Here is a 22,211-nt window from a genome sequence, read left to right as displayed (position 1 = left end):
CCATCTGTTTTGTCATCTACAGAGCCAGCAGCTTTGCTCTTGCACAGGGCTAGACAAAATATGTCCTAAGGGCTAGATTTGGCTTGCCATTTTATTCTATCCTGATTGTGGGGTCAGATTCACACTGCCAGTTGATTGGCAAGAGTGGCTTTCCATCGGTCCGGGGCAACTCCTACCTCGCTCTTGGACTGCCATTGATACAAGACGCAATCTCCACCTGGTCATTGGTCTTTGAGGTTGCTGAATGCAGGCTCAGAGCTAGGTAGAAGCTCTGCTACTGGCATGAGCCCAGCCACTTCCCCAAATAGTTACCCACCTTACTCTAATATGACACAACTGGGCATGAGAAAGTAAAGATTCCTTTTACCTGTTTTAACAGTGTAATGTCTCAGGTTAGATGGTGGATGGTGGAAAAAGTAGAGAGAATAATGCATGGTGGAACATTTATCAATCATTTAGTGAGCACTTCCTGTATGCAGAGTGCTGTACTAAACGCTTGGGAGAGCACATTATTAGCAGAGTTAGACATCTTATTAGCATTATTAGACATTATTGGCATTATTAAACATCTTCCCTGCCCATAAGGGGCATTTAGTAGACGATATCATAGTGCTGGAAAGGTCTTCTGGAGATCATTTAACCTAGGCAGTGCGAAAGTACTTGGGATTCCTATTTAGTTTCCCATTCAAATACTAGACAAAACTAGGCTTGTTTGACTTTTTTTTATCTTCACGGTATTTATGTTAATATTCATGTTCATGTATTCATGTTAAGCATTTTCTATGCGCCAGGTACTGTACTAAATGATGGGGTAGATACACGCTAATCAGGTTGGACACAGTCCATGCTTCATATGGGCTCACAGTCTAAATCCCCATTTTACAGATGAGGTAACTGAGGCACAGAGAGGTTAAGTGACTTTCCACCAGTCACACAGCAGACAAGTGGTGGAGGCAGGATTGGAACCCAGATTATCTGACTCCCAGGACCAGTGACCGCTGACTCCATTAGGCCAGTGAAGCTATCTCATACGCTTTTCTACACGTGAACTCTGAACAGAACAGTTTCCTTACTTATGAAGCATTCTGAAATCAGTAGTTTTTTGGAGCAAGAAAACTTTAAGTTCATGAAAACATGTTTTTGAGTTTGTTACAACTAAATGAGTCGCCAGGATCACACACAAGTCATGGTCCCGCTAAACCTTGAATTAATGTATTTTGAGTATTAGAATTAACACTGCAATGTCAGTAGATTTACTCCAGCTTTTTTGTGCAATAGGTTTATTATCTAAATTAATACTTTCAACATTTTGTATCATGGTCCCTAATATACTTGTATGGTCTTAAGCATTATGCTCTCTGTATTTTTCTATAAATGGGCATTGCTAATGTTCTGCTTAAAGAACTAACGAGTTAATTTTTAGGTATGATTGGAAGGATTTGCATATGATTCAGAAATAAAATAGATTTTTATGGTCCACAGTAAATGACAGGCAGTCATCTACATGGCTGAAAATTTCCACATGTTCAGGAGCTACACAAGGAAGTTGTTAATCCCTATTCTTTATACTCATAAGCATTACTATCAGGTTTAACTATGCCCCTTTTTGATAAAAACTTGTGTCAGGGATGAATATTTTATAGTTTTTTGACAGCTGTACAAGTATGCAAGGTATCGGTATAAATATTGCAATCTTGAAAGTTTCCTATGCAGTGATATGCTTCAAGATCTACTTCCACACCTGTTCTAGGTACAATAATCCAACTTGAATTTTTTATATATAGCAAATAGTATATTGTACATTTGAAACACTTACATGAATTATTGTATACTTCAATGGAGCACATACTTGTTCATGCATCTTATTTACCGAAAATGTTCAAAAAAAATCCTAATTGGAATTAAAAAAAAAGCTGAACCACGTGACCTCCCGATCTGATGGTAAATCAAAGAATAGTTGTTAGATAAAATCCCATCTCCATGGTTTTCTACCTCAAGTCCAAATATCAAAATGAGTTTCTGTAAATAAATGTCAGTCATAGCCTTTTGCACACTTTTTGCAAAGATCATGATGACTCTCTTCATTTATCACATTAGTATTCAAGCATCATAGACCAGAAATCATAAAAATGGAAAAAGGAAAGTCAGAAATGGAAAATTAAGAAATAAAGGCATTTTAATGGCATTAATACAAGAATATGAAGAAAACCAAAATGGTTTGGATTCATAAATAGAGGAAATGAAAATTTTAAAAGCAAAATAGGTAAATGAAGCCGTGGCATAGGCTAGAATGAATGAGAGAGAGGTTGAGGCTATCTTATGAAGACAAAGTAGTAAGAATAAAATGAAAGACAATAACAGGCAGGTGATAAAAATCATGCCAACAAATAGGAAGAAAGGAAACATAGTCTGAAATGGCCCCAGTTCTGTAAAGGCACATTGGAATGTGAAAAAGATATCCTTCCTAACAGATATTAGCAGAACTTCTCTTTCACTGATTTTTCCCCATTATAAATAATGCTACTGTATGTAGTGTAGGTACATACCTTTCAATGTCACTAAGTTGAACTATAATTAATTATTTCATACTATGCTACAAGTTCGATAAATTCATATTTTCAAAATAAAAAAGTGGATCACGCTGGCTACTTTATATTTCTTCAGTAATCCTTTTGTCATTCAGTTGTGCCAATTGTTCTCTTTTTCTTTAAAAGTCGATTGATCCTGGGCAGCAGTTCACATGGGAGCATTCTAACCTGGAAGTGAACAAGCCAAAGAACAGATATGCGAATGTAATTGCATATGATCATTCTCGAGTTCTCCTATCAGCAATCGAAGGTAAGACTACTTGGAAAAATCCATCCATGGCAAGAAATAATTTTTTAAAGTCAGGTGTCGTAGAAAGAGGTAATCTCTGTCTTAAGTTGTAGTTGGTGATACAGAACAATTAAGAGGAGGATTCTATCATTCTGAAGAGGTGGTGAATTGGGGGTATAGGTCTTACATTTTCTCAAAAAGCAACAGATGGATGTACTTTGCAAAGATAAAGACCCAAGGATATAGTGGCTTTAGAGGCTGAGGCTGTATTCCCAGAGGTAGAGGTTGGAGGGAACTTTAAAGATATCAAGAACAAAGGTAGCACCTCCTTACTTTGGCTTTTGTCATCTCCTTGGCTATTTAAATTGAAGGGATTCCAACCCAGTATGTATTCCTAAGCTTACTAACAAAATACAGCTGAGCTACCTTGAGTTATTTTTTGTGATATAATTTATGTTGGATTTTCTTTGTCATCATCATCATCATCAATCATATTTATTGAGCGCTTACTGTGTGCAGAGCACTGTACTAAGTGCTTGGGAAGTACAAGTTGGCAACATATAGAGACAGTCCCTACCCAACAGTGGGCTCACAGTCTAAAAGGGGGAGACAGAGAACAAAACCAAACATACTAACAAAATAAAATAAATAGAATGGATATGTACAAGTAAAATAAATAAATAAATAGAGTAACAGTGTCAGACACTGCCCTGTGTAGTATGGTGAATTTCCATGAGGCTCTAATACATACTCTTGGTGAATGCGAAAAATGAAGAAAAGTTAAAAACTGAGTGAAAAGTTGGTAAACAGTTTGGGCATTGGATCTGAATTTGGGTAATTCTAGCTGGCCAGAAAAACAGTGATATCTTCCAGGTTAATGGCGAGGAGAGGGAAAAATGGGAGGATCTGTCCTAGTGGGAAAATGCTAGGCAGTCATGTCACTTTTTGATCCAAGGCAAGGAACTCCTACCTCACTTGGCCTCTCTCTGTGTGTAGAGGAAGACAGCAGCTGGAGGCAGTGGTAAGAACTAGAGCCTAAATGAACTGAAAATCTAAAGCCAATTTTAAACTGGAAGTCTCTCAGTGCTTAGGCACCTTATTTTGCAATATCAGTTGCTGTACTTCATCTGGTTGTGTTGATACTTAAATGTTTTTTAATGTATGGAAATAAACATCTCCTTATCTTAGGCTCCCCCAAACCAGCAGGCACATTAGAGTAGTAACAGTATTTCAAAGTGCAATCAAATCTCCAGGATGCTAGGCGGAAGATCAGTGGTGGAAAAACACAAACCCTCCCATCTTTGCCTAATTTATTGCAGCTGCATATCTTAGAAGCTTTGATGATCGTGACACAGTTTCTCAATACAGTGTATTAAAATGTAAATGACTGCCAGGCAAAGTCTGTATATAATCATCTGGTTACATTTGTTCCACCTTGAAACCCATTTAATTGGTATTTTTCTAAGAATTTTTTCATAGTTCTTCAGTGATGACCATCATAATTCTTAGAAATATCTAACCCAACTCCAAAGAGAATAGTACAAATTACCGCTGTGATTCAAATGCTCTTAATTATGGTTTCTACAACTAAAACCCGTTACCAAGTACAATCTGATGATAAAGAGACAAAATTAAAGTAATCAGGAACTGTGTTTAGAAACTGCTGTACTTTTTTATGACATTTGAGATCAATAAATAGTGAAATTATTTACTCAGTAAATGTTGCCCAACTGCAAAGGAAAACATTTAATTAGAAAACAGTTGAATTTGTTGATTCATAGGGCAAACAATGGGTATGTGGAGCTATGATGCCTGCATATATTGTCAAATTTGATGAATGTGGATGACATAATCATTGGAGTAATATTAATTGAATATTACAATTTAATGAAAGGGAAAATTCCAAACCAAAAAAAATTAAAGTAAAATCAAAATTGAACCCTAAACCTTTGTGTTCAAATAAAATCTAGAGAAATGTGCAAATAACATTCCCTCAGAACTCTTTCACATCTGGAAATTGCTCGTAAGGTACACTTCTCATGCAGTGATTTTCTTGCTAATATTACAGTACTCTACTGAAGGCAGTATCTTTTATCAAAAAGAAATCCCACAGTTATTTAAAAGCACATAAATAGATCACTTAGTTTCTATCATCCCTATTTACCAAAATGGTAAAGTGAAGGAAGGATAATTAAGGGACTAGCTCTACATTATTTAGAGTTTAGAATAGAGGACTTTAAAGTGGGAATATAAGACGAAGCTCTCATTTCTGGGCTAACATTTTTTTAATGTTCATAAAAAGTAGGAGTACCAGGCCACAAGTTAGTTTCTTTAGAGCATTAAGAATTGAATGAAGTTAAAGGAACAGGCTGAATAATATCATGCATGAGCCTAATGGGCAGTGTTGCACAGACTTGGAAATCAGAGGATCTGAGTTCTAATCTAGCTCCTCCACTTGCTTGCTCTGTGACCTTGGGAAAGTCACTTAATTTCTCAGTGCCTCAGTTTTCTCATCTGTACAATGGAAAGTAAATGCCTGTTTTCCCTCCCACTTAGACTGTGAGCCCCAAGTGGGACAGGGATTGTTTCCTATCTGATTATCTTGTATCTACTACCCCAGTGCTTTGTATGGTGCTTGGCACGTAGAAAGTGCTTCTCATCGTTATTTTTATTATTAATAATAATGAAAATAATGATAATAATATCATCATTATGTTTCACAGAAAGCTATTTCTTTCCCAGACAATGGAGAAGATATTATTTAAACAGATATTTTATTTTTTTTATTGTGTCTACATTCATTCATTCATTCATTCAATCGTATTTCTTGAGCGCTTACTATGTGCAGAGCACTGTACTAAGCACTTGGAAAGTACAAGTTGGTAACATATAGAGACGGTCCCTACCCAGCAGCAGGCTCACAGTCTAGAAATAGTGGGCTCACAGTCTAGAAGCACTTCCCTTAATATAGGCCATAATTTACATTGCACTGTTATAACAACTTAATTCTGCTTCTGTTTTTCTAATGGTGACAGAGGTTGAAAATAGAGCAAAGTTATGTCACTAAGGAGGAAAGCATAGGTGGTGTCACCTATTTTGTATTTCAACACTGCCAGTTCTGCCTTTCTAACACAACTTTGCCTGAAGTGTGTAAACATTGCATTTATTATGTGTGAAGCCGTAGCCTAGGCTCTTTAAGTTAGACTTTGAAACCATGTTTTTGGCATCTTGTTCCTCTTTCATGCTGCAGTTATTTCATTATGTCATTTTTCTGCATCCAAATTTATCAATAGTATTTATTGAGCACCTAATGGGTGCAGAGCACTATACTAAGCACTTAGGACAAAGTACACTAGACATAATTCCTGGCCTGATGGAGTTTACAATTTAATCAGAGCACCAGATGGTAAAATGAATTAATGATAGGAGTAAGAAGGAAAAGGGGATATGTACGTGATTGAATCCTAAAGTGATAGGGTGTGTGAAATGGCATGTACTAAAGAGCTACAGGAGGCTATGAATACTCAAGTACTTAGGTGGTGAAGAACTACTGAAGAGGGAGTAGAAACTAATCATTCCAGGAATCCCTAGAGTTTTCACTGGTAAATCAATCGATCATTGTTATTTTTTGAGCCCTTACTATGTGCGGAGAGTACTAGTACTAGTACTGTACTAGTAACTTGGGAGAGTACAGTACAACAGAATTAGCAGACCCATCCCTAAACATAACAAGCTTACAGTCTGGTAGTCAAGAAAACCTGCCTTAAATAGTGTTAGAGAAGCATAGTATTTAGTGGTACTTTAAAATCCATTAGGCACAAATTGCCAGAAATAAAACAAGTGATGACGGGGGGGCTACCAGCCAACTTTCAGCAACATTACCAAAAATTGAAATTTTATTTTAATCAATGGTATTTATTGGGTGTTTGCATTATGTGTGCAGAACACTATACTAAGGACTTGGGAGAGTGTAATAGAATTAGCATTCGCTCTTCATATCATTAACCCTCTTATAGCAACTAATTTTTAGCTCCCTCTTCCTAATCTGGCTAACAACACTGGATCCATTTTCCAGAACAGACACCCCAGTTATAGCGTTCTCTTCAGATTAAGGAGTCCCTTATAAAATCTGTTGGGATTTAAATATTGGAGGAAAGGAATGAAAATAGGACCCTTCTGTTTCAGGTGTATTCTGACTCCATCTTTAGGTTAATACACAAAATAGGAAATAGCTGCTTATATTTGGAATACTCTGACAAGTACAGGAGCAAGTTGAGTCTGATAAATGGAGACTGGCCAAATAATAGCACTACATATTAGAAAAAAAGGAAAAGAATTGGTTCTTTGAAATGGAAATTTAAAATGTATCATCTGCTTCCTAATTTGCATAATGGAAGCGATTCAAAAAAATCTCACGGTAAATAATACGGATCATTTTTAGCAGCTTGATTATTTGTGTGATAGGCAATTTGCTACTTTTAAAAAGGAAAAATGTCTCACACAAAATCTATGCCAATAAGGTAAATCTAATAAAAGAAAGCAAGGAACTGCTAGAATTGTTCTATAATATTGTTTCATCAGTTGCTGCCACATAAGTATTCTGTATTTAAAAAAAGATCCCAAGCTCGCTGAAATTCTCAGGCGAGCTTGGTTGGATAAATATTTACAGATATTTCAGAACATCTCTCAGTATACAGTGCGTCCGTGTTGCTTATATAAGCTATTTTGAAATGTGGGTGCCAGTCTTATTTACAAAGTAGAATATATAATAATCTGCTGCAGATTCAATAAGTGGAAAAATTCTTGCAAATAGATCAATGCTATTCCAACAAAATATTAAACACTTGATAATTGCTGCCTCATACATTGTGTAAATTATAGTGAATAAGAACTCTGTAAAACGCTCTGTAGGTTGTTAATGTCAATATTTAGTTCCAAAAAGGAATTTATTTGATATAAGCAGTAATAATTTACCATATAACCTCATTAAATATGATCACTGTTCATTTTAGCCCCTTTTGTTTCTAATTTTTAGTTTGATTTTTTCATGCCCGTGAGCATTCTTATTGTTTTAATTCAGATTGCTGTTAAAATAGTTTCTTAAGTTTGTGTGGTTTGAGGGCTAGATGCAATTTGCACCTTGTTTTAGGAAATTTTTTCTCATGAAAAGCATTTTTGAGTTCACTTCACACTGACATTTCAGAAAATTGTTGATTTAATCCGATTCTACAGCTTCATCAACACTTTAGATTCATTCCAGTTTTTCAAGTGAATTGTTTATAAGCATGACAGAGTTTAATCTTATTCGGATTCTTTCTATACTTAGCACACAAACACACGGCTATGCTTTAATTTGTCTTAAATAGAAAAACAATGAACTACTCAGCCTTTATACAGACTAGAAAAATTTTCACAAGGTGGTTGCAGTTCTAAGTAAAATGTAACATCTAATTAAAGCTATTAATATGGCAACTTCTTGTGACGTTTTTCCCAATACTGCTGATGCACACATAGCTCATGGCACATTGTCTGGGTGCTTGTGGCTTTTACCTGTGAAAACACATTTTTAGCTCCCAACTTTCCACTTTATTGTCATTTTTCTGCAGCTCATGGAAAGACAGTTGAAGAGTAATTCAAAAAACACAGAGAGCAAGTTTATTTTTACCTCCATTATCCTCAGTTACTTGCCACTTTCCCTCATTGTTTTTAAATTTTGTACATAAAACTTGTGCTACCTTACTCCCCGGAGATATATGAGAATTTCCAGTCGTTTGAACCTTAATGGTGTAATGGTATCTTTTATGTGCTTTATGCAGCAGGCAGTGCATTGTCTTGACTCCATAAGTTAAATAATAATATCTTTTGTCTGCCTCGAAAATGGATGGTTATTATTTCAAGAAGGGATAGGAATGAGTTTTCCAGACACAAGATAACTTTTTCATAAAAAGAGGCACTAGGAACTATTAGGTGATGATCATTCCCTAATTTAGACATTTTCAAACTAATCTGAAAACAGGAGAGCTTCACTACTGTAAAAAGGTATGTTGTACCTTAAATAAGTGGCCCTTTTATATTCAGTAAAAGTAATACACAGTTCAACTCACAAATATGTAACTTTTACGTCCAAATTCATGCTGAACTTGTGAGTAAAATACTTCTAAGCACTAACAGTTCAAATGTTTCAGGACTTCATTCTGCCACCATGACACTACTATGTAAATATGATTGATTACTTGGTGTTGGTGATCAGCTTTTACCACTTACAGTGCTATTACAGCGGCCACCCGAAGTATACTACTTTCAAAGACACTAAATAATACATTAGTGTAGATGAAAGCAGAATGGACTGTGTTCCCATTTTCCTCCTGCTTTGGGTGAACAATTCAACTTGTCTGTGTAGAAGACACCTTATTCACTGGAGCCTTTGGGAATTATACAGTGTGTTTTCCTTGGTGAGTGTATGTTGAGGCCGTGGTCATAAACACTGTAGAGTTAAGTAGACTGCATTTCTTCCTCATGAAATCTAAAATTAGAGAACATAATTATGGTATTTTTCAAGCCCTATGGGGAGGCACTGTGTTACGTACTAGGTTAATTGACTGGACACAGTCTCTCTCCCATACGGGGCTCACATCTGTCTATCTAAACTCACCATAGTTTTCCATGGTTCAAGAAACACTATAAAAAAAAAATCCCTAGGTGCCTATCGGGGAGTGGCACAACAGGTTTATTTTTTAAATATTAAAACTTCACTGATTCATTGAATTAAAACCAGAATTAGAATGACTTGTGAAGTGCATTAGGTTCCCTGCCGTGAGTTCAAACAGAAGTTAAGTATTACCTGGTGAAAAACTGACGTTTGTGTGTCAAAAAACAAATTGAAGATGCAGAAGCCTTTGTTTAGTTATGCAAATAGCCAAGATTTGTGATATTACTTGGAGTTAATGCGTTCTGGTCACACACAAAGAATTCAAATTCATAACACAATTGGGCATCAAAAAGGGAGCTCCTGTAGCATTTTAAAATTTCTAACCACACTTTAATATATTTTACAGCATTTGCTTTTTCAAGCAAATGTTTAATCATATAATAATGAAGTTGAAACAAAACCCAAATGTCTGCAATTACATTCAGTGTACAAATGTTGTCTGGTTAAATTATCATCATTTTAAAAATCCCTATTATTGAATGGCTTCCTCTCCCCTCCCACCCCTTGTATTATGCTTTCCTTTTGGGGAAAAGAGGGAACAAATATGTCATCTAATCTCATGTCATGCCGTGTCAATGGCTTAGTGCATGACAGAAATTGGAAGGTGGTCTGGGGACGGGCTGATGCCAGGGGAAGGTGAAAACCTGATGACCTGTGGCTTAATGGCTGCTGCAGAGCTATTGGTCATGGAGGAGAAGCACTCAGAGATAATAGAGAAGATTCATGTCCGGCAGTCCACGACTCTCCCCATCTTCAAAACCCTACTAAAGTCATATCTCAACCAGGAAGCCTCCCCTGACCATGCTCTCCTCCCCTGACCCTATTTTCCTCCTTACTGCATCACTGCTGAACTTGAATCCATACCCTCTTAGGTCTTTGGAACTCATCCCATCCTCACAGCTCTTGCATACATATCCTTGTACTCTGGTGCTTCCCCTACCTGCAGTTTATTTCAGTTACTGCCTCTCCCAGTAGATGAAAAATTCCTGGGGAAAGCTGCCTGGTCTCCCTCCCCCTTAGTCTGTGGGCCCCATGTGGGACGTGGTCAATATCTCCTCTCCTTATTAGCAACCCCAGTGCTTTCTTGGTGCAGTGCTCCTCACATAGTAAACAGTCAACAATCAATCAATCGATTATATTTATTGAGCACTTATTGTGTACACTTATTGTGTACCACGTGCTTGGAAGAGAACAGTATAACAGAACTGGTAGACCTTAAGTCTAGAGGGACCTTACAGTCTAGAGAAATACAGCAATGATTGGCGTGACTGCTGCTTTTACTGCAAGATTTACTTTAAAATTCACAGTGACACTACTCTATGGACTTAGAAATGAAAATGTCTGGCCTCTGTTACCAGCACAGTTTCTGTGAAATGTTCGTTCACAGGGGAAGCAGCGTGGCTCAGTGAAAGGAGCCCGGGCTTTGGAGTCAGAGCTCATGGGTTCAAATCCCGGCTTCACCAATTGTCAGCTGTGTGACCTTGGGCAAGTCACTTCACTTCTCTGTGCCTCAGTTACCTCATCTGGGAAATGGGAATGAAGACTGTGAGCCCCCAGTGGGACAACCTGATTACCTTGTAACCTCCCCAGTGCTTAGAACGGTGCTTTGCATATAGTAAGCGCTTAATAAATGCCATTATTATTATTATTATTATTATAAGATGCTTTAGGAGTATGTTCTGGTGTGTGGACTTGTAGCAATTCTGCCATCAGGCCAGTGTATCTCTTTAAAATAAAAACAAAGCAGTAGAACCTCACTGGGAGGGATCAGAGCAGCTGCTTGTCCAGGGATTTTCTTTTGTAGGCAGAAGAATCAGAAGTCAGCAGAAGGACTTCTTCCTTCATGGCTCCGAAGGCACAATTCTATGCCCTCTGAAGCTATTTACCAGAGACAGGCTTAGTAGTGGGGAATGGTAATATTAATCCAGGTTTTTTCCACATTTTTGAAGAGTATCGTTCAGCTAAAGTGGGTTATTTGGGCCAAAGATATTGTAAACTAGAATGTAGGGACTCATGTCTATAGGTGCCACCACACTGCCCTGAGCAACTCTTTTGAGTTTACATGCTTTCAAAATAGGGAAGAATCGACTCATTATCATTATGAGTATAGTTGATGATAGTAACAAAGGGAATGATATTTTTATTTGACTGTTTAATGGATTCCAGGTTTTTAGATGGCCAGAAAAAAAATCATTTAAATTTACTGGATTGGTAAAAATTAAAAGTAATGGAGTTCAATCAATGTCCTAACCTAACCCTAGTCCCCACAAACAAAAAGAAAAAAAATGATTGGTAAGAAACTCAAGTACCATCCCTTTTGCTAGTCAGCTGAACAATCGCTCAAATTGGTGCAGTATAACGAAAGCATATGGTAGATGGCTTCATCATGTGTCATCTCCCATACGCTTAACATGGAGTCCCAGAAGGCATAAAGTCAGAGACTTTTCCCACCCAGGAATCTCCCCGGTACTCTCTCTCACCTCCTTTCAAGAGAATATCATCCTCTCCACTGCTCACAATAATAATAATGGTATTTATTAAGTGCTTACTATGTGCAAAGCACTGTTCTAAGCGCTGGGGAGGTCACAAGGTGATCAGGTTGTCCCACGGGGGGCTCACAGTCTTAATCCCCATTTTACAGATGAGGGAACTGAGGCCCAGAGAAGTTAAGTGATTTTCTCAAAGTCACACAGCTGACAATTGGCGGAGCCGGGATTTGAACCCATGACCTCTGACTCCAAAGCCCGTGCTCTTTCCACTGAGCCACGCTGCTTCTTATGAGGATTGCCACTATCCATGCAAATGCATAGAGAAAAAAAATTTAGTCTTCAGGATCATCTTCATCTTGCGCATTATAATTATTCGTTTGAAAAATCGCTCCATGGTAAATCAGGATTGATTATTATTTCCAATTTCTTCCTCTTTACCTGCTAGTTCCTGATCAAAAGGAATCAGAAATAATACCATCAAAATGATATTACCAATCACTTTCTTATCTTCTGTTTTTTGGTACTCTGGAAAAAGGTGGAAATACAGAAAGGTCACAAGTTACTTTGTGCTCTACACAGTAGCCTTCCCAAGTGTAACAACAGAGGTAGGGTTAATATAGAATTTCCATTCTAAGGCCTAGATTTTCCCACCGTGTCCAAAATAAAACTACTTTGAGATAATACCCCTTTAGGTATTTATTAGGCCCCTAAATTAGGAGAACATTCTGATCAAGGATTCCTAGAATGTCAAGTCTTTACCTTCTTGAGAAGCAAATAGAAAATCAAGGCCCTTTAGGACATGAGGGGAACATTTACTTTAAACAAACCACATTAGAGGCTTTAAATATCAATTGAAAGGCTTTCAAGAATGCATGCAGACAGTAGGTGTCTTGCATTGTGAAATAACTATGCCACCTGTTTGAGATTTTGTGTGGCATCAATCTGCAGTTTTTGAGTGACTACTAATAGGTAGTTCTAAGGAAATATAGGAGTACCAGAATGTTCTGACTACAAGGATTTTTTTACTTCAGATAGGACTAGAATGTATCACAATACAAAAATATCTTCCTTAAAATTCATTCATTCATTCAATCATATTTATTGAGCACTTACTGTGTGCAGAGCACTGTACTAAGTGCTTGGGAAGTACAAGTTGGCAACATATAGAGACGGTCCCTACCCAACAGCGGGCTCACAGTCTAGAAGGGGGAGACAGACAACAAAACAAAACATATAAACCAAATAAAATAAATAGAATAAACATGTACAAGTGAAATAAATAAATAGAGTAATAAATATGTACATACATACATATATTTATATACATATATATACACACATATAAAATAAATTTTAACCTGTTTGGGCATGTGAGAGAAATCTCATTTAAGAAATATAGCATTGGAAGAACACAGGTTCATTATTTTCTATATCTGTGAGTGGATGGTAGTTTTCTTTCAGCTATCTCACTCAGAAAAAAACAGAATTAGTTTGTGGTTTTGCCACTGGGTAGCTTTCATTCCACAAGCTGTCCCATTAAAAAAGGGAGCAACAGAGAGCCAAAGGAGAATGAACATTTTTTTTCAAATTTGAAGCATCAGGAATATTATAAGTAGAATTCCCTGTCACCAAAATTGTTCTGAAATGTCTTTATCCTTATAGGGAAGAGTCTGAGATTCTAAAGCATACAGAGATGAAATACTTGTTCCTTCCGTCTGATCACCTTTATCCTTAATTTTGAGGGCCCGTGCACTCGGAAATGTGGCCATTCAAGTAATTGCCTAATTCACCAGGCAGAGAAAAATCCTTATTTGTATTGTGCAGGCTTTAACAGATGTGACCAAGGATAATCCATGGCATAATAATTGATGAAAATGTATGCTAGTGTTGAATTTGTCTGATTCCCTTCCTTCAAAAATGTCCATTAGGTATAGATTTCTCCCATTGACTTCATTCATTTCCTCATATGCATTGTACAGAAACATTTATTACACTTGATAAGGGAAGATTTATGGCTCAGTGCCCAGGAGATGTATTTTCTGAGTCATTAACCTGGATTTCTGCTTCTGAAATTTCTTGAAAAAAGTTTCCAGTGTATTGACAGTTGAACAAGGCCCTTGAATTAGAATCCTGCAAATCACATCAAAAGTTTTGTTAACCGCCAAATGGAAATGTTGAATTATGAGCTTTTTCTGATGCAATAGAAGGAAGAGAACCAGGTAGACTTATTCCTGGATAAGATATATATTCCAACTCTTACAAAGAGTTACTTAAACTGGCATATATTAAAAGGACTATGTGTGTTGGTTAAGATCTGTATCTTGGCTTAGTGATCCATCCTGAAATAAGCAGGACCTATCTCATAAGCAAATTATTCAATGTCAGCACTTAGAACAGTGCTTTGCACATAGTAAGTGCTTAATAAATGCCATTATTATTATTATATAATGTCAAAGAGTAACAGAATTTCCTTAATGTAAAAGCTGCCCAAACTCCAACCCTTTTTTTTTTTTTAACAATAGCAGTAGCTGTTGAATAAAATCACAGCCAATGGCTGGTTTCCATTCCTTGAAGAAAAGCTTTTTCAGCTTTGGTTTATGACATTTTCTAGCCGCGTGTTCATCCCGGAGCTCAATATTTTACATCTGACTTTCATTACTTTGCTTGAGAATGTCAGTATTAGCACTGTACGATTGTAATCAGGAAACAGGGTGAATAAATACAGTGGTAATCAGAATAACAACCTGGATTCAGTACCATTCTCATATTGCTCAATATCCAATGATGTTTTCCCTTTAATTTTTGGGGGTAGGGGGGAAGGGGACAGGGCTGTGAGATTGCTTTTCTTCCTTTTGCAAATTGCATTTTGTATCTAAAATAAGAAGGCAAAGAGTGAAATGGAGACTGAAGCTGGTGAGAGCAGTTGTGGCCCATCTGGTGAGAGTTGTGCTATTTCGCTTTCATTGCACAGTTTTATTAACTGGCTAGCATTTTGCTAAAAGGCTTTAAGTCTTTTTTGAGTAAAGATATGTAGGCTGCATGCAATTGTAGGCATAATGTTACCAACCCCTTTTAATAGGAATTTTTTCACTCAGCTTTAGTAGGCTACAAAGTTGAGATTCGCATTTGCAGATTGTTGACTTAATAGCACTTTCGCTAGAAGTATTTGTTTCACCATTCAGAAAAACTACACCTTCATTACAAGGGAAGATTGTGACTTGAAGTATAATCTGGTTATATGAACAAGTGATCTGTGAGCCAATCATTAATTGAAAAGCTTAATGTTGTTTTGCAGGCATACCGGGAAGTGATTATGTCAATGCCAACTACATTGATGGTTATAGAAAACAAAACGCCTACATAGCTACACAAGGTTCTCTCCCTGAAACATTTGGAGATTTCTGGAGAATGATGTGGGAACAGCGGGGTGCAACCGTGGTCATGATGACAAAATTAGAAGAAAGATCTAGGGTAAGAGCAAAAGTTTTGTCTTTTAGAAATCTTATGTCAGGTTCTTAATTCTACATTATGAAATTTCATTCAAGATCTGACCTTTTGTTGACTTTTAGTTTTTAAACAATCCTGACATGTCAATTGATAGCAACAAGCGTGCTAAAGGTAACGTTTATTCACACATTGGTGGTAGGTACGTGAAAAATTACTTTCTACATCATTCAGGGGTTTCTAGAACTTAGTTATATCCATTGGGATGTTTTTGAAAAAACGGTCAACTGAACTCTCTATTTAAAGTTCATCTTTAGAATGAACTAGCCGGTTTTGCAGAAGGCTTCAACTGGTCATTGATTTGATCCAATAGTAACATTTCATGTGCTCTGACATTTGAATTTTTTTTTATCTGATTTTGGCTTTCCACTCTGGAAAATGACCTTAAATGAAAAATGTAAAACTCTCTATGAGAAAATGTTCTGTGCATGACTCCATGCAAAGTCTTCAGGCCAAATTGTAGCTCAGTTATCCTGTGAATATTTAATGGGGAAACTGTGCTGTTCACTGCTCTGGTTTGGATTTGCCTGGTAAAAGCCCTCTGCACAGAGGAAGTGATCAATAAATTCACCGATTGATAAAGGGTAGGAAAGACTGTGAGCCCGTTGTTGGGTAGGGACCGTCTCTACATGTTGCCAACTTATACTTCCCAAGCGCTTAGTACAGTGCTTTGCACACAGTAAGCGCTCAATAAATATGATTGAATGAATGAATGAATGAAAGGATAGAAATTTGGATCACAAAGTGCCAGCTTGCATCTTGCCCCAGAAGTGGTATCGAGATGAGGCTCTGGGAGAGATACGAAAGACATAAACCAAAGGGAGGTGGCGTCCTGTTAATTAATTCCTAAGTAATTGAAAATGAGAGAAGAGCATCAGTCTTAAATACTCTTCCCTGCCCGCAGTTCTTCTACCCACCCCACATTAAATTCACTGGGGGCTCCCCTCCGATCCGCATCCCCTACGCAGAGGGAGGTCTGATAGTTGGCTCAAGTCCCGTCCTCCGGAGCTGTTCCCGGCAGTGGGAGCAGAAAGCGGAGGCCACCTCCAGGGGTGCAGACTCGGGAGTGGAGTCTCTAGTAGATAGTTCTCTCCAAGGTGGGCACCAGGCCAGTGTCTGATTGAGTCATACAACAAGCAGCTATCAATCATAGGGGACACGGCTCCTTGTTGGGTCATAATTCAACCCTTTCTACCAAGGGTCGGTAGATCTGAAGAGGTGCCTTGTCTTGTCTTACGCTGTCGTGTCGACTCCGACCCGTAGCGATGCCATGGACGCATCTCTCCCGGAAAGCCCACCTCCATCTGCAGTCGTTCCGCTAGTGGATCCGTACAGTTTTCTTGGTAAAAATACTGAAGTGGTTTGCCATTGCCTGCTTCAGCACAGTAAACCTGAGGCCCCCCCTTGACTCCCAGCACAGGGGAGTTTTGACTTGTAGCAGATTGCCTACCACTCACTAGTTACTGCCCAAGCCACGAATGGAATGGATATGCCTCTGCTGACTCTCCCTCCCCTAATCAAGACTGGTAGGATACTGGAAACTCTCCAGGTGCCACCCTGAGAGGGGCCATAAGGTGCCTACGCATATCCATAATACAAACACCTCTTATGCAAATCACCCACCCCTCCTGAGGAATGGCCAGATTATATTAATTAGTCAAAACATTTCGGACAGAAGTTTAATAAGGTAGAGGAATGGAAATTAAATTACACGCCCACCTATACCTGCTGCTTTTTACAGGAGGTGTTTGTACTTAAACACATATTTTCTCTTGACATTTCACAGCTCTGTTAGTCCATGCACTGAAACTTGTTTTGAAATAACCAAATGAAATGCTGTCCATTTTCTTTAACTAATTGATTCTAATAATAAAGTGAGTTCTAAATGGTACTGCTGCTATGACAGCATCTGATAGTAATGGACAGTCCTTTACGGAAGGTATTGTTACTTAAATTCTAACAGTTTATCTTAACCCTGCAGACTACCTTTATTCACAGATAGGGAGACTTGTTTTGAAGAAACCAGATGAAATTCTGTTTGATCTCTTCACTAATTGCAGCTAACTCCATAGATTAGCGTATACTGAAAGCACTGCTCCTAGTAAAAATCTAGCAGCATGTGCCACGAATGTAATGGTAGACCAGAGAGTATCCTTAAGGAAACCAGTTTATTTTTAGGCTGCAAAGTAAACTTGTGTTCAGTTCTGAAGTCGAAATGATTTTGATCCTCTTGCATCTGCTAATAGTGATGGTTAGTCCACCTCAAAAAGTATCAACACAAAAATTCAGCTCATTATTTCTGACTTATCAGGCGCTGGATTGCATTTCAGCCAAGGAAGCACTTCCAAGTTAGCCTTTTCTATGCCTTTTACTTTAAAACAGTGTCAAAATATGTGTACGAATGGAATCACTGGGGCAGGTAGGAACATCATCTTCAGGCTGGGAATAGGTAGAAATAGAAACTTCAACTATGTTCAGCAGTCCTGTTACTTGAAGATGTACAGTGTGAGGTCCTTCCTGAAATGAAATATCCCTAATAGTAATGAGTGCTAAATTATGGAATTTTCATATTTTCTTTCTTTCTGTGACTCCATGCTTTCTTTCTGCTGAGTTTTGCTCATATTCTTTAATATTATTTATTTGAAAAACCCAGACAGTCACTGCCTTGGACTTTGTCCCTTTTTGATTTCTGTATTTTCACTTGTGTGACTGTCTTGCATTCGCCACCCACTGCTCTGTGTGGAAAGCTCCAGGGTAGAACAAGTCTTTTAACCTTTACCATGAAGTGGCCTTTAAGCAGCATCCACAGAGAAAAAGATAACTGGTTCATTGGCACAGATTACCTTTTTGAATAATTCGATCTTGGAAAAGTTACTATATTCAAGATCCAAGTTTTGTCAAATTAAAATGGTCCAATGAATGAGTTATTTATTTGATCACCTACAGGGAAGCATGTTCATTTAGAATGTTCACACTTTATTTTGATTTTGAACTCACTGCCTTAATATCATTTGACCTAATCACAAACCTTGTTGAAAAAACTAGTTCCAGATAGCACATGTGCACGTATAGTGAAAAGGAATTCATGCTATCATTCTTGGATAGAAACATGTGCATTTCATATTATATGCATGAGTTTCATCTGACTACAACAAAAAAAAAATTGGGGATGGAAACTGGAGATTACAGACGGTAACTGATGATTGTGGTCCAAGAACCCATAAATCAATTTAAAGCCTAAATATTAACTACTGTGTGATATGAGATACTCCTGGGGTTCATAATTTCCATTTCCATTGCCAAATCCCACAATTTCCTTTCAATTCATTGATTCTGTAGGGATTCCATGCCCTAGAATGTGGTCTCTAATTGTTTCCATGTTGCATCACATTCCAATCACCATATCGATTAGTCTGGGCAGGCATTTGAGAGAAAAAATAATTTTGAAAATAATGAAAGCCCTGTACAATAATAAAATATGTTTCCACAACTGGGGGCAGTTGAGTGTTAAGAGTTCAGTTCCTATTTGGAATACTGTCTTTGAACTGCATTCATATCCAGCAATGGGCTCTGTAATTTTTCAGGGACTGAGTACGTATGTAGTTTGTGAATCATTCTCCATCTCTTTGCATTTGCTGTGCATTTCACTGCTTGTGGCCAACTCAAATTTAGGCAACTTTGCTATTGGTTAGTAGGTTAGTGGAAGAGGAGGTTGAAACTAATGGCTCCAGTTTTATTTTTCATTATCTCTAGACTCCAGTTTTGGGGTTTTTTTGGCTATCCAGTCCCCCTTTACCAGAGATTATTCAGAATTGGTTGTGCTTCATAGACAACCTTGCAAGTTACCTTAGAGAGAGTGTGACATCAAATTTAGTTTTATAAAAATTTGGGGTGTAATAGAGCCAAGCACTATTTCTGTGCCTCAGCAGTTTAGTAAGATTAAAGTTTATGAGGCACAGAAATGGGAATTTATTAGCACAATCTATCAGAGGTTTGGGGGTATTTTATTAGTCAAGAGAGAATGAGAAGGGATGTTAGGAATTCTGGATTTGGCTTTGTTTTTAGACTGCTATGGTAGTGTTATAGTAGGAGAGTCCTTTAATCTAGTTTTTGGTGTCCCCAAACTAAAACTGAGAGGATGCGTACTAATTTGTTTTTCACATGCATGGATGTAATTAGATAATTGTCTTAAAATCTCGGATTATACTTTTCCAGTATAAGGATTATATATTCTGTTGATATGAGTCTTGGAAGTTACTTTTTAAATGTTTTGGTTGGCAGCTGAGACAGCTACTCTGAGAATTATCTCCTTGTAGTCTGGTACTCCTCTCTCAAGGTCACATCTGGAAAGTTTCCAGGACTCTGGTAGTCTCTACTATGGGAGGGAGAGTCAAGTAGAGGCCTATCCATTCCATTCCTAGCTTGGGCAGTGGCTAGCCAGTGGAAGGCCATCTGCTACAAGTCAAAACTCACCCATGCTGGGCAGCAGCGGCAAGAGAATCAACTTGTTGCCAACTTGTATTTCCCAAGCGCTCAGTACAGTGCTCTGCACACAGTAAGCGCTCAATAAATACGACTGAATGAATGAATGAAGGGAGAGAGTCGAGGGTGTAGACTCAGGTTTACTGCGTGGAAGGAGGCAATGGTAAACCACTTCCATATTTTTACCAAGGAAACTCTGTGGATGCTCTACCAGATCGATTGCAGATGGAGGTGGGGTGTTCTGGGAGAGATGTGTCCATGTTGTTGCTATGGGTCGGAGACGACTTAACATCGTAAGACAAGACAAGATTGGTACTACAGCAAAATGTCAGCGTTGTGTGGTGGTCACATTGGTCATAAATAGATCCTGTATGTAAAAAAGATAAAAACTAAAACCCTTGCATACTCAGCACAGTTTTCTGCATCTTATTCCACCTACTCATTTCTTGCAAACCTCCTTCTGTGCAGTCTCTCATTTCCTCCTGTCTTCAGGACATCTCTACTTGGAAGTCCAGCCGACACCTCAAGCTAAACATGTCCAAAAGAGAACTCATCTTCCCACCCAAACCCTGTTTTCCCCTTGGCTTTCCTATCACTGTCTCACAAGCCAGTAACATTGGCATTCTTCTCAACTCATCTCTGTCACTCAGTGCATGTATTCAATCTGTCAAGAAACCCTGTCAGTTCTACCTTCACAACGTCAATAAAATCAGCCCTTTCCTCTCCATCCAAACTGCTACTATATTGATTCAAAGCAGAATTCCTCATTTTTCCCCCCAAACCCATCCCCACCTTGTCTTTACCATCACTGTAGACATCACCGCTATCCTCCCAAATTCATCTGCCTGTAACAATAGCTTATCCTCGTTTCATCTCTCTCGTTCACTCAATCAATCAATGGCATTTATTCATTTTAATGATACTTGTTAAGTGCTTAGTATGTGCCAAGCATATACTAAGCACTGGGGTTGATACAAGATAAGCAGGTCAGACACAGTCCCTTTCCCACATGGAGCACACGATCTAAGTAGTAGGGAGTGGGATCCCCATTTTGCAGATGAGAAAACTGAGGCATAGAGAAGTTAAGTGATTGGCTCAAGGTTACACAGCAGACAAGTGAGGGAGCCTGGATTAGAACCCTTACACTGGGCTCTTTACATGAGGCTGTGCTGCTTCTCTATTAAGCAGTTGCTGTAAGCAGAGTACTGTTTGGGAGAGTAAATATAACAGAGTTGGTAGACACATTCCATGCCCCAAAGGAGCTTACCGTCTGGCAGAAAAAAATGAAATATTTTTGAAATGTGGATGATTCTTCATAGAAATAGCACACTGGTAACAAAAAGAGTAAGGCTTTTACCTGCAGCCTTAAAAGTGTACAGTTTCAGCTGGCAAGTAAAGCATTCAGCTTTTCTTGTTAATAATAATCATAATAATGAATGATTTGTTAAGCCCAACATTGTACTACGCTCTAGGGTACATAATCAGCTCAAATTCAGTCCCTTTCCAACATGGGGCTCACAATGTGAGCTCATTGTGGGCAAGGAATATGTCTACCAACTCTGTTATATTGTACTCTCCCAAGTGCTTAGTACAGTACTCTGCACGCAGTAGGCAATGTATTCAAGTGATTGATATGTAAGAGGTATAACAAGATACTGAGTCCCCATTTCATAAATGACGAAAGTGAGGTTCAAAGAAGTTGTGACAAGTGCTTAGTTGCTTAGTAAAGTGCCGTGCACACAGTAATTGACGGATTAAAATAATGACACAGGTTCTTTGCAGGGTGTTAAATGTCTTTCCTCACAACTCTTTCACTATTTTTTTTTCTTTTATAATGCAAGCAAAGCAACATCTGACTCAAAGGTCATTGAGAAGCAGCCTGGCTTAGTGGCAAGATCATGGTTTGGAAGTCAGAGTTTGTGGGTTCTAATCCTGAGTCTGCCACTTAATAATAATAATAATAATGGCATTTATTAAGTGCTTACTATGTGCAAAGCACTGTTCTAAGTGCTGGGGAGGTAACAAGGTGATCAAGTTGTCCCAGGTGAGGCTCACAGTCTTAATCCCCATTTTCCAGATGAGGGAACTGAGGCACCAAGAAGTCAAGTGACTTGCCCAAAGTCACACAGCTGAAAACTGGCGGAGCCGAGATTTGAACCCACGACCTCCGACTCCAAAGCCCGGGCTCTTTTCCACTGAGCCACACTGCT

At 38.2% G+C, this 22,211-nt stretch overlaps 1 protein-coding gene across 42 annotated transcripts in view; it reads left to right on the top strand.

Annotated features, from left to right (window-relative positions):
• The window catches only part of PTPRD (protein tyrosine phosphatase receptor type D), a 1,852,740-nt gene that overhangs the window by 1,782,354 nt on the left and 48,175 nt on the right, over positions 1 to 22,211 (top strand). For all 42 annotated transcript variants that reach the window (XM_038769706.1, XM_038769707.1, XM_038769750.1 and 39 more), the window contains 2 exons: positions 2,715 to 2,838; positions 15,311 to 15,486. In XM_038769706.1, the coding sequence (XP_038625634.1) occupies positions 2,715 to 2,838; positions 15,311 to 15,486 (300 nt within the window). The remainder of the gene's footprint in view (positions 1 to 2,714; positions 2,839 to 15,310; positions 15,487 to 22,211) is intronic.

This window comes from Tachyglossus aculeatus, chromosome X4, assembly GCF_015852505.1.
Source record: "Tachyglossus aculeatus isolate mTacAcu1 chromosome X4, mTacAcu1.pri, whole genome shotgun sequence".
Taxonomy (NCBI): domain Eukaryota; kingdom Metazoa; phylum Chordata; class Mammalia; order Monotremata; family Tachyglossidae; genus Tachyglossus; species Tachyglossus aculeatus.
Note: the sequence above shows the minus strand (reverse complement) of the source record. Positions and strands in the feature narration are given on the sequence as shown.